This window comes from Plecotus auritus (genome assembly GCF_963455305.1).
Source record: "Plecotus auritus genome assembly, chromosome: 9".
In the NCBI taxonomy this organism is placed as follows: Eukaryota; Metazoa; Chordata; class Mammalia; order Chiroptera; family Vespertilionidae; genus Plecotus; species Plecotus auritus.
In genome coordinates, this window is record NC_137783.1 from 129,530,162 (window position 1) to 129,544,055 (window position 13,894).

Here is a 13,894-nt window from a genome sequence, read left to right on the forward strand (position 1 = left end):
AGAATGGTGAGAACACTCAATTCACCCTACAATCCCATGGCAGCCATGAACTATATTCACTCATCAGTGATGAGTCCTGCTTTGGCACTATGTTTCCCAAGGTGCTCATAAAAGCAGGAAGAGGAAATAAAAGAAGTTGTGTCTGGTTGAGTCACACGTATTTGCAAATTGTCATCCTATCATCCCAAACTATCTTTACCATAGCTACTTAAGACATCCCTTCAATTTTTTTAACTAGACATAATAATTAAATTGTACAGTATATTTTTTAAATCCCTAAATAAGAATATCTCAAGGCAAATATGACATGCATTTTAAAGAAAACTATTATCTGAAGATGACTTAAATGCAATTCCTAGAAGTTGTTTAATATTTTCAATTTCAGTATAATTACTGTCTATTTTTGCAGGGGAAAATATTATTTTAACCCGTTTAAATGTCATTTAAAATAAATATAATATGAAACTAACTTCTTAATTTAGGAAGAAGCACTAATGTCATATACTGTACTTATGTACCCCTTTCAAATCTTTAAATTGTTGTTGTTGTTATTTCCTTTAAAAATCGAACAAAGGGACTGAGTTGGTGGAGAGAATTTACCCACAATGGCTCCAGCCCAAATCCTCTTACATTTACTGGCAGCTTTACAGTAGAAGAGGTTTAATTTGAAAAGAGATTAAAGTGGAGACAAAAATAAGTAGAAGCAATTTTGATATAAAGGCCTCCAGACTTCTTTTAGAAACAGCATGACAAACGTTAACTACTGAAGTTAACCATAGACTATGGTCCAGAACTTGGAAATTAATTGAAATTTAATGTTAGAGTAACCTCATGACTTGGGATTTTTTTCTTCTTTGTAATATGCAGTACACTTCCTCAGAACTGTTGATGACTATTCTGGTCCAGCCAATTTGTTTTGATTTGGGGAAAATTGTTTATGATTTAGAGGAGTGATTTCTTTCATTCTGAAAGCACACTTTTAACCCCACTGTACACATTTGTGGTCATAAAGAAGTAGCCACAGGTAACAAGGCAGAGCCAGACTGGTTATAACTGGACTATCATTGGGTTCGTGCTGCCTGTCACTGCTTGAGCCAATTAAAGAGAGACAGGGTTGAATCATTATGAGCGTTTATTCTAAAACTGCCTGCAGTATGGGAGAGCAGCAGGTCATCCACAAAAATCTGCTCTGCACACCACCATAAGCCAGCTGCTTATACTGAGTAGAAGGATAAAGATTCCATGGGGAAGTAGGCAAAAGGTATGCAAAATGGGCAGTTTACAGGTCTTGGGGGCTGGAGATTTGCCAAGGTCTGCGTGTGCAAAGGCTGGGGGTCTTCAAAGGGCTAGTGATATGCAAAGGGCTGGGAGTCTTCAAAGGTCTGGCAACTCTGGTTTCTGAAACAAGGTTGTTAATCTTTCCATGATAATAGGCAGCTCCAAATTGGAAGGGTGGGCTGCATTTCCAGGTGAGCTCCCAGCCATGTTAGAATGTGCCTTCTTTAATCAGAATAAAACAGTCACGATTAACAGAGCATGATTAATATTTCTTACTATTTTAGCTGGTTCCCAATATTCTATTTCTGCCCCTATCATGACCAAATACTATTTGGGGTAGGTGTGAGAGAAGAAACGTGTGTGTGTGTTTGGAAGTCATACAAGCTACGTTAAGGCCTTTATATTTCCAGGTTTACTTAGAATCTCTTTAGAAGTTCTTGGATATTCCTAGAACTGCTCTAAGGCTATTGTACCAGTTGGTATATGGAAACATACCATAGGCTTGATCTGATAGGAATTTCTGGAAGATCGCATTCCTTTTAACTTATTCATTTACATAACAGTGTGTACTCAGAAAGGCCTTGTGGAGCCTAACTGAAGATGGTAAGCTCAGAGCTTCTGTGCTGTACCCTGAACTGGGTTTGTGACCTACCCTGAATTCAGAGTCGTCTGTTTGACCACTGCTGCCTCTTTGACTGCAAAGGGCCTGTATTCCAGTCACTGAGCTAAAAAGAGAGGAGGAAACTGTCACTGAAAATGTATATCTGAATCAGGGATTATGAGTAGAGTTTCTGCTAAAGGAGACAAAACAGCTAGTGGGCTCCTTTCGAATCTGCTCAACTTTGCATTTCTTTACTTTTCATTGTTCTCATTGCAAAAAGTGGCACTTCTTTATCCACCAGCTCATTTTCTTTCCAAGGAATAGAAAAGAAAATTCTAGGGCATTTTTTTTTTTGTTCCTTTGTGTGGCACTTTGGAAGGAAACCTACCAAGGACTAGTGATTACTTGGAAAACAGTGAAATAAAGGCACATGTTCTCTTTTTCTTTATCTTTGAACTGGATGCTAAATCTCTGCACAACGTGAGTGACTTTGAAATCATTCTTTTCTACAATGTCAATCTGTCAATTTTGAATACATTATTCATTCTATGATGACAAGATTAGAACATTTATAATCAGGTAGCTTTTAAAAGAAAATTAGGAGGCGATGAAACTCCCTGGAGGTTTTTGACATTAGACTTTGACTGAGTTAAATGAATTATTCTTATATTTCCTTCTGTTATAATGATTGAAGTGCTCAGCATTGATTTTATGTAGGTTAGCAATTGTTTTCCTATTGATTTCCATTTTATGTAACAACTGCCCTTGCTCTAGATTCTCTAATAATATTCCTGATAAGATTATTCAAACTATTTTTCTTATATAAAAATATGTATAGATGTGTATACTGGTAAAAACTTTTTTGTTATCCCTTAGACATTATTTGAATGATCTTATGTCTCTTCAGTAGATAAGCTCCAATAACGCTGCTGAACTAGACAAATATTGTAAGCATAGAATTCCTAAAGATCTGTAAGAATTTCTTTTGTTAAAACAAAGATTTAGTTGAGACACAGGAGATTTATTTTCAAATCTTAACTATTTCTTTCATGAGAAAGAAATATAGAGAAGAAAACATTCTGGCAAAATAACAGCATTTTGTTGTTTTGGTTTTATCTAACTAAGGCGTTGGCCTAAAAAATTCTAGGTGAAAGTATTGGCTCCACTGAACTGGGCTCTGCTTGAATGGAATAAAAGTATCCATTTCCTAAAAGCTTGCCAGAGCCTCTTTACATTGGAAGTGGAATAGAGTGTTGCAGAGAAGCTGCCAGGCAGCGCAGGAGGTTAATGAGCTGGGCACTCAGAGTATTCAGGAAAGTAGCCCTTATTGCAGATGCACTAGTGCCATGACTCAGGGGACTCAGTCTCCAAATCCTGAGTGATGAATATGGACGAAGCTTTCCCTTTATACCCGTAATTTCTTTGTCCCCCAAATATGGATCAGGCTTCCAGACTTTTTACGGGCTTTGCAGACTTTTGGGATGGGGGAAGTGAGATTACACTCAGAGTCTTGGCCTGTCTGGTGCCAGCACTGCCAACCCCCTCCAGGGATTGTATATGGTTCATGGTTTATGGCCTCTGTAAAATGGGAGTATTCTGGGAAACAGGTTCTGCAAGGCAGGACAGACATCACAGATAAAAATGGAGTTAATTATAGGCTAGCAAGAGTGTGCATCAGAATGCAGGTTACTGGCATAGATTCAGATAGCTAGCCCCCGGAAATGTCTTATTTTCCCTTTCAATAGGAAGAGAAAGGCTTTTTGGTTGCACTGGAGACCATCAAAATACTTCTTCTTGCATGTCTGTGAAAGACAGGTGCTATGTAGTAAGAGGAACATAGCTTGGAGATCCCATGGTCTTGAGTTCAGTTCATAGGTTTGTCAGTAATGGGGTTGAATGTCCTTAAGTTAGTTAACTTTAGTTTTCTTACTGTTAAATAGTCATAATTAAAGCTTTGTTTGTGAGAATTAAATATATCAAATATCACCTAAAAATGAAAGGTTGGTTCAGCACTCAAAAATCAATTATTAGAGAAACCAAGATGGTGGCATAGGTAAACACCTAAACGGCTGCCTCGCACAACAATTTTAAAACTACAACTAAAAGACCAAATGGACATCATCCAGAACCACAGGAAGGCTGGCTGAGTGGAAATTCTACAACTAGAAGGAAAGAGAAAAGCACACCAAGACTCAGAGGAGCTGCAGGAGGCAGAGGTACTGAGATGCGTGTGTGGAGAGGACTGGCAATGAGTACGGCTGGCTTTCTCAAGCGGGAGGGAGACAAAAGCTCCCAACTGCACTGAATTCCAGTTCCGGCCGAGACTCTTGGGACCCAGACTCATTCGGGGAGAAACTGGACTGTCTGGTAGTGGGCGAAACTCGAGGGCGGCTTTCTTTCAGAAGTGCTTGCAGCAATTACCACGGGACACTGAGACACAGGGGCCTATTAGAGCAGGGCTGACGGGAAACCAATGCTGTCTGCTCTTCCCTGAGTCTCCGCCCCATCCAAGCTGAGCACAGAGGCTTTTGCAAATCTTGTCTCATAAGGGTGTCTCCAGCACAGAAGTTCTCCCAGCATAGGCACAGCTGATCCTCACAGCCAATTGGCCTGGAGGTCAATTCCTCCCAGTGATACCAACAACAATCAAGGCTTAACTACAACAACACTGTGCAGACAGCCCACAAAGGGGTGCACCAAAAGTGTCCACCTCAGGTTAAATGGGGAGGCTAAGCCACTGGGCCATATAGGAAACCTAGCACACAAAGCCACTCTATCAACTCAGGGAAGCAACCAAAATGCGGAGACAAAGAAACAGATCACAAATGAAAGAAATGGATGAAAGCAAATGACTGGAGATAGAGTTCAAAACCACGGTTATAAGGTTTTTCAAGAATTTTCTAGAAAAGGCTGATAAATTTAGCGAGACCCTCGAGGATATGAAAAAGGACCAACTAGAAATTAAGCATACATTGACTGAAATAAAAAATATTATACAGAGATCTAACAGCAGACTAGAGGGTCGCAAGAATCAAGTCAAAGACTTGAAATACAAAGAAACAAAAAACACTCAACCGGAAAAGCAAAAAAAAAAAAAAAAAAAAAAAAATCCAAAAATGTAAATTCTCCTTGAAGTAGTTTTGTAATTTAATGTAATCTCAATAAAAACATTTTTTACATTAGGCACATAGAGATACAGATGTAGATATAGAGAGTGCAAGAATACAGGGACACTGAACAATTCTAAAAGAAAAGACACACAGAGCCACATGAACACTACACTGTCTTGTTTACTAAGCTTTAAACTATCTTGAAGTCAGATAGCCTTAGTCCTCTAACTTAGTTTTGCCTTTTCCAAGTTCTTTTGGCTATGTCCTCTGCATTCCCATCTGAAGTTTAGAATCATTTGTCAGTTTATAGCCCCCCCCCCAAAAAAAGCCTGAAGATGTTTTGATTGAGATTGCTTTAGACCTATTATGTCAGGAAACTGCCCTTATAGCTAGAGAGACTATCCTGTCTAATAAAAGAGTAATATGCAAATTAACCATCACTCCACTACACTCACAAGCCATGCCCACCAGCCACACTCACCAGCCAATCAGGAGCAAATATGCAAATAAACCCAACCAAGATGGCTACGGCCACAGAGATCAGGAGGGAGGCTTGGGTTTCCCCGGCAATGGAGGAAGCCAAGCTTTCCACCTGACCTTGCTGGCCTAGGCCTCCACTCAAGGCTACAAAGTTTCAATGATAGAAGATACATAAATCCAAACAGAAATGGCGGCAGCCACAGAGCTGGAGAGAGCAAGAGGCTAGGGTTGCCCCTGGTGATGGAGGAAACCAAGCTTTCTGCACACCCTGGCCAGCCCAGGCCTCCACTTAAGGCTACAAAGTTTCAATTATAGATGATACATAAATCCCAATAGAAATGGCTGCCGCCATGGAGCAAGCAGGAGGCTTGGCTCTGCTCCAGGCTACAAAGTTTCAATTGTAGAAGATAAATAAACCCCAGATACCAGAGCCTCCACTTGGGTCGCCAGGGGGGTGTGGCCGGCCTGCAAACCACCACAGGCCCCTCACCCAGACCACCCCATGCCCCAAGGGAACCCCCACCCTGATCCGGGACACCCTTCAGGGCAAACCAGCTGGCCCCCACCCATGCACCAGGCCTCTATTATCTAATAAAAGAATAATATGCAGATTGACCATCACTCCAACACACAAGATGGCTGCCCCCATGTGGTCAAAGATCCTGCCCCCATGTGGGCACAAGATGGCCGCCACAAGATGGCCAGCAGGGGAGGGCTGTTGGGGGGGACCAGGCCTGCAAGGGAGGGCAGTTGGGGGCGATCAAGCTTGCAGGGGAGGGCATTTAGGGGTGACCAAGCCGGCAGAGGAGGGAAGTTGGGGGTGACCAGGCCTGCAGGGAAAGGCCATTGGGAGGGACCCAGGCCTACAGGGGAGAGCAGTTGGGGGGGACAAGGCCTGCAGGGGAGGGCAGTTAGGGGCAAACAGGCTGGCAGGGGAGTGGTTAGGGGTGATCAGGCTGGCAGGCAGAAGCAGTTAGGGGCAGTCAGGCAGGCAGGCAGGCGAGCAGTTGGGAGCCAGCAGTCCTGGATTGTGAGAGGGATGTCTGACTGCCGGGATCGGGCTTAAACGGGCAGTCGGACATCCCTTGAGGGGTCCCAGATTGGAGAGGGTGCAGGCTGGGCTAAGGGACACACACCCCTGTTCACGAATTTCATTCACCAGGCCTCTAGTATGATGAATAATAACCTATTCTATATAATAAAAGCCTAAGCGACTGTTATAGTGGAACGACCACAATGACCAGTTGCTATGACATGCACTGACCACCAGGGGGCCGACGCTCAACACAGGAGATGCCCCCTGGTGGTTTGTGCGCTTCCACAGGGGGAGCACCACTCAGCCAGAAGCTGGGCTCATGGCTAAGGAGTGCAGCGGTGGTGTCAGGAGCCTCTTCCATCTCCGTGGCAGCACTATGGAGCAGTGAGCTGAGCAGTAAGGAGCGACCAGGCTGGCAGTAAGGAGTGAGCAGGCTGGCAGTAAGGAGCGAGGGATCCCTGATTGCAAGAGGGATATCTGCCTGCAAGCTTACGCCCAATACCCCCGGGAATTGGGCCTAAGCCAGCAGGCGGACATCCCACGAGGGGTCCCAGACTGCGAGAGGGTGCAGTCCAGGCTGAGGGACCCCCCCTCCAATGCACAATTTTCGTGCACCGGGCCTCTAGTGAATAAATACATGCAAACATGGTAAGTCCTATTAAAGCAAAGAACATGTGTCTAAGGGGACATATAACAAAAGAAATTAACCTATTTGGAGTGGGCTGTATGACTTAGAAAACAGGACACAAAGATAAAAGTAAACACGAGGTCACTTATGTCACCTTCAGGACTTTTAAAATGTATTTTCACTAATTTACAAACCCCTTCATAACGTAGTGCCTTTCTTACAGTATTCTGTCTTGCATTAAACTTAGAGCTTTTCTTATTTATCCTAATATATTTTTAATTATATGAGATAAATTTTGATTTTGCTAGTTACTTATTTAAAGGCTGAGTGTGCTTTATGTACCTTTTTCTCTTACATAGAGTCACGTACATAGCAAGCAAACTCAAAAGTATTTTAAAGTCATGTTGCTTTTCCCATATTAATTTATAAGCATCTTAGAATACTAAAAGTTTATGACCAAAACATTTAATTTTAGTCTCTAATGGTAAAAGAAAAAAGAAAAAAAAAAAGAAGTTTGTATGTGGATTTCTGCACCCAAAGGTTATGCTGAAAGCTCCATTGCAGTTATAAATCTTTCATGTGTAGTGGATAATCTCTGTCTATCCCTCCAAATCAGGTATCTATGGTCCAGGGGTTTACAGGACCTCTAGCCACTGTTTAAATTTAACCAGTGGGAGACAGCAACGGCAGACCAGAAGTTGACAAAAGAGAAGTTGGGGTATTTTATTTCCCTGGCTCCCTCCATGCCAGTCTGTGGTTTGGCAGTGGCTACATTCCTCTAAGCACATAGGTGCTGTAATTGTCTTTTGTTTCCCTTGCCTAAGGAGATATATTAGAAAAAATATTGCTATGAGAAATGTCCAAGATTTACTGCCTATGTTTTCTTCTAGAACATTTATGGTTTTGAGTCTAACATTAAGACTTTAATCCATTCTTAGTTTATTCTTGTGTATGGTATAAGAAAGTGATCTAGTTTCATTTTTTTCAATGTATCTCTCCAATTTCCCTCACACCATTTATTGAATAGACTAATTTTACTCCATTGTATGTTCTTGTCTCCTTTGTCAAATATTAATTGACCATGAAAGTATGGGCTTTTTTTCTGGGCTTTCTATTCTGTTCCATTGATCTTTATGCCTGTTTGTTTTTTTTTGTTTTGTTTTGTTTTTTTGTTTTGTTTTTTTTTTAATGCAAGAATAATGCTGTTTTGATTAATATGGCCGTGTAGTATATTTTGATATCAGGAAGCTTGATTCCTCTAATTTTGTTCTTCTTTCTCAAGATTGAGGTGGCTATTTGGAGTCTTTTATACTTCATATAAAATTTTGGAATATTTTTTCAAGATCTGTAAAGTACACCATTGTGCTGAAGGCAATTTCCAGCAGGTCATAATTATGCAAGAAGTTCATCAGAAAGCTGATGGACCTTGGGGCTGATAATCTGCATGTTATTACCTGCTGCTAAACAGCTGTAGGCATTTCCCCTAACCTGATAATCTTTTCCTGTTTACCAAACCTTACCTTTGATATGCCTGTTTGCATTCCTAAAGGGCCAAATGTGTTTTCCAGTAAATAGAAAGCCATGGGTCCAGAGATTCAGGGAGCTTAGTCACTAGAGCTAAGTTTCCATCTGTCTCCCCCAATGCCTTCCAAATTTATATTTCTTGTCTAGTCTAATTCATTTATGCACAGCCCTTCTCCAGGTTCCTGAACCTTAGCTGTGGAAAGACTGCGGCACCATTGGTATCTTGAGAGGCATTGCGTTGAATCTATAGATTGCTTTGGGTAGTATGTACCTTTTAACGATATTAATTCTTCCTGTCTATAAATACGGTATTTGTTTCCACTTATTTGTATCTTCTTTAGTTTCTTTCTTCAGTGTCTTAAATTTTTTTTAGTACAGATCTTTTACATCCTTGGTTAAATTTATTCCAAGGCTGTTTTTTATGCATTTGTAATTGGGGATTGTCTTATTAGTTTCTCTTTTATGATAGTTTATAATTGATGTACAGAAATGCAACTTATTTCTGGATATTTATTTTGTATCCTGCTACATAACTGAATTCATTTATCAGTAATAGGTCGTCCCTCCCTCCAACTGGTGGGCGGAGTTATGACGTAACTTGATCTGCCGCTGGGACATCCCTGAGACATTCAATCACCAATCAGCATCAGCGCATGCCCAGTGCTCTGGTGCCCACCCCTTTCCATTCCGCCCTGGGTCCCACCCCTTCCTGTACCCTCAAAAGGCGTCTTCACCGCTCCACATGTTGCTGTTCTCCCAGTCTGCAAGTCAGCCCTGTTGGGTCCTTCCTTCTCCTCCTCCCCCTCCTCTAATCCTGGTTTCTCTACCTCCTCTGTAATGAATCTCACTCGTTAGTGTGGAATAAACTTCCTCTTTAATATGTCTTGGTCTCTGACTCCCATTTCCTGCCCCTCAAACCTTACAATCAGTTCTAGAAATTTTTGGTAAAATCTTTAGAGTTCTCTATATACAGTATCATGAATAGCAATCTTTTCTCTTCTGATGTCTTATGCAAATGCATTTTTAGAAAATGCATTTTTTTGCAATTATACCCCTTGGATCTTTTTGTATACCCAACTGAAATTGTCATTTTATTATATTCTTTTAAAAATTTGGGGCATTTATGAAGTGCTCTTAGAACAGTTGGAACTGGTACTAATTGTTCTTTAGAAAAATCTGTTCTAAATATAGGAAATGACACATTTTCTGCCAGTTCTACAGGTTTATCTTTGAACTCAAGAGCTGAATATGCTTACCTATCCTGACATTACCGTGGTCTGCTTCCTAGTTATTAACTTTAAATGGGTAGTTATCAAGTATTATTTAAAGGTACCATGTAAAGCCATATAAGAAGAGAAATGGAACTTTGGAATATAGAAGAAAAAAGGCTGAATTTCCTCTGGGGAAGTTAATGTTAATCACGCCAAGCAAAGGACAGAATTGCTGGTTATGCCAAGCAGAATGTGATGACATTTGATGGGGAACTTGAAAAAGAAACTTTGTACTCTTTTATACACAGGATATCTGACTTTCAGTTTGATGATCAGTATAATATCTTTGGAAACAATAGTTCAGAAGATGAGAAAACTGCATTTGCATTAATGAGATTTTGTCTTCAACATTATGTTCTCAATTTTCTTTGTGTTCATTTGACAAATATTTTAGTATTTATGTGTTCATGAAGAATTTTCTACAGAATTTCTTTCTGTGTATACATTCCTTTGAAGAAAATGTGTTAAACCCAATAATTATAAATAATAAAAACTCAAGAGAAGAAATATGCCCAAATGAATAGGTTTAGATGACCTTCACTGATAAGACTACACTGGTACCACCATCTGGATTAGAAGTTCCTCTTGGATGATTTTGTAATGGTCTATGCATATTATTTTAATGGTTTTTAATACAAAGATTTGCTTTTATGTATCTGTTTCCCCTCTGAGTGCACACCATTTTATTCCCAACACTGAGTTAAGGCCTGGCTCAGAGAAAGAACTCAAAAATTGTTTGAAATTATTAAATAAATAATGTAAAACTGAATAATATTAAAATATTGATTTTCATTTTGTATAACTCAGTTACATTGTTACCTCATAGCAGATTATTATTCATATCTGTTATTTTATAGGGCAGTTTAAAATAGAAGAAATACAGTTTGATATGTGGTGGGTAGACATTACCAAGAAGCACATGTTCCTTTTTCATCAAATATATTCCACAGTTCACCAAGATTGCAGATATAGAATTATCAGAGGCTCCGAGGTTTGCTTTAGCTCTGTGGTTTCTACATTCAGAGCACTCTGCTTAAAATTTGTGTGACATATATACTAAGCCAAACAATAGTAATAAGCCATCTGAGATTCGGGTTCATGAGGAGCCATGGAGTTTTCTGGAAAGTTCATAGGCTTTGGGATCCAATGCTGTAGTTTTAACATGCAGTTCTGTCAGTTGCTAGATTCATGACTTTTAATAAGTAAATTTCTTAACTATTCTGTTTCATTTCCTATCTGAGGTGATCTTTCTTTGCTGTAGCATACAGTTAATTGGCTTCCCCTTATGGAGTCAGAGTCCTGTGGAGTGGCATTCTTCTAGCAAATCAGCTCTCTCTGCATGAGGGGAGGGACTGTTACACTGAGCACATGATTGCTCTCTTTTGACTTCTACTTGCTGGCCAGTTTTTGGACTACACCATGCTGACTCCAGCTTCTCCATCACCATTAGTCACCATTAATGTGTATACATACATGTGTTTAAGGGAAGCTAGGTAGAGTATAGAAAGAAGGGCTCCGAGTATTCATAGTAATTTGAATGTTTATGAATTAGGTTTTATTTATTGTTCTACTTGAAAACCTAAGTGGTTAGTTAGATTTATCCAAAGACAATCCAAATCATTGTTCTCATAACTCCCTCAGTGAACTTAAACATTCATTTCTTTTATACAGAACCTTTAAACATGGTGAAAGGCTAAACTGAACGAGGAACTGTTTATTTCTCAGAACTATTTGACAAAAATTTCTAAACAGTTTGCCTGGCAAAATACAAACAAAACTAATTCAATTCGTTCTCATTCCTAAATGGTGTTATTTCAGAGTCTTTTCCAGAAGCAGCCTTCATAAGAATTAAAATTACTTGTTGACCTCTTCCGGTTATTTCTTGTTGCTAACACGCACCTATTTGGATTTTTAGGTATGAATGTAAGCAAGAGTGAGATAGCAAAAGAAACTCCCTTAAAACCTTCTCGGAGGTCCCTTCCTTGTCTGGCCCAGAGCTTTGCCTACTCAAAGAGCCTGAGCCAGTCCACCTCACTCTTCCAGTCCACCGAGAGTGAACCCCAGGCTCCCACATCTGTGACCTCAATCTCCGCCGACAAAGTAGAGCAAGGTGAGCTCTATTTTCTTGTTCAAATTGTAAAGACGATGTTATTTTCCCCCAAAACCACCTCTTCTTTCATATTTTCATCCATTTCACTAGTATTTATAAAGCTCTTTAGGAGGAGGATGGCCTAGGAGGAACAGTACCCCATGCCAGTTAGAGGAAAGGCCTTTGTTAGCCAGATGTGTTTTCAATTCTGGTCTTGCCTTGAAAGTCACCAACCCCATGCAAACCTAGACCTAGTCCTTGCTGTTTGCAGGGGAAGACAGACCAGCTCATCTGAATCATTGGCTTATTACCATTCTTGGTGAAAATTTATAAACAGAAAACAGAAATTGAGTAGAATATGTCATCAATAATGAATTTAATTTCCTAAAAAGACTAAAGACTTTAAATAATATTGACAATAAGCAGTGAGGATTTGGTTGTATGAACATGTGGTTGGACAAGTGTTGCCAACCAAATGTTGGCACGGAAGCCTTGCATAATAGAAGGGCTGAAATATAGGGAAGCATCCGCCAGATGCCACATCAAACAGGCTTTGTGGCTGCCCTTAGGCACTTTCTACACATACTAGTAAATCTGCCAGTCTGAGGCACACCATTATGTTCACAGGAGTCAGGAGTCAAAATACAACCCGGCTACCATGTCCTTCAGTGGGTAGGGTGTACTGGCATTTTTATTTTCCCATCCCTTTCTAAAAAGCTTGTGTCTTATTAGACTATATTTCTTAGGGTTGCTGCTTCCTTTAGATAACTTGCAAATACCAATATTATCTTTTTAATAATACTGTGAAATCACTATCTATTAATAAATGGTTTTCTTACAATCCATGTCCAATAAGGAAAATGGCTAATTGTCCAGAGGATAAATGTGTTATAAAATATAGTACAGATGTTTACTTCCCTTACTGAGTGAAATACCTAATTTCAACTCAGTAACTAAAAATATTTATATTTGGCTATCATCAGATATCAGTCACTGTGGTCATTTATTAAAACTGTTACTGTGTTTTTATTTCTCTCTTTCTCTCTCTTTTTTTCTTTTCAGTTAACCCTGAGGAGGATAAAAAAGGCTCTGTACTTAAATGCTCTTTTGCTGACCTCAGTGATTTTTGCTTAGGTGAGTTGATTGCTAATATTTCCCTTATCTTTCCCCCCTCTCTAAGGTAAACTGTCTTTTTCAAACCTAGAACATTATTTTTTTTTAGAAAAAATATTCATGTTTGGTCCTTAATATTTGTTGGGTATGTGGAATATTCTGAGATTAAATTACTAAGGTGTTTTATATGCAGTGTGACAGTCAAATAATATTTGAAAACTTGTAATGAATGACAGTCCTATAACTGAAAAAATAATAAATATTTTCTGCTATTATTCATTTGGAAATTTCTTGCAATTCTCTATGAATGAGTACATTTATATTACTATGTTTAGCATTATCTGTTGTTGATTTTTCTGTTGTGCTAAATGAAAGTTTAGCTCATTTGTATAACCTTTTAATTTTTCATAGTTATATTGCCATTTTAAATTTAAATCTTTCTACCAACTAAATTTGTTAACTTTAAATAGTATATTTGCACCTATACATCATGCTCTATTACATTTCAACACTATATCTTAACTCCTCACTTGGCATATACATTACAACTGTAAAAAGAATACTTTCTGCAGATGCAATATCACTTTCTTTGCTACAGTGCCAAGCTACCAGCACCTCTGTCCTCTTTTGAGTATTCCTAGAATCAAACTCAAATAGATTCCCCTATCCAACCATCCATCAAATAGTCAAAATCACACAACATTATACTTACTTCATTGTTTATACCACAAGCTTTTGATAGTTTTATTTTCCTAGATTATGTG

At 39.4% G+C, this 13,894-nt stretch overlaps 1 protein-coding gene across 1 annotated transcript in view; it reads left to right on the plus strand.

The window, feature by feature from the left end:
* Window positions 1-13,894, plus strand: part of ANO3 (anoctamin 3) — a 208,379-nt gene that overhangs the window by 35,932 nt on the left and 158,553 nt on the right. Inside the window, exons 2-3 of the mRNA XM_080642758.1 lie at window positions 11,844-12,038; window positions 13,080-13,151. Of these exons, the coding sequence (XP_080498884.1) occupies window positions 11,844-12,038; window positions 13,080-13,151 (267 nt within the window). The remainder of the gene's footprint in view (window positions 1-11,843; window positions 12,039-13,079; window positions 13,152-13,894) is intronic.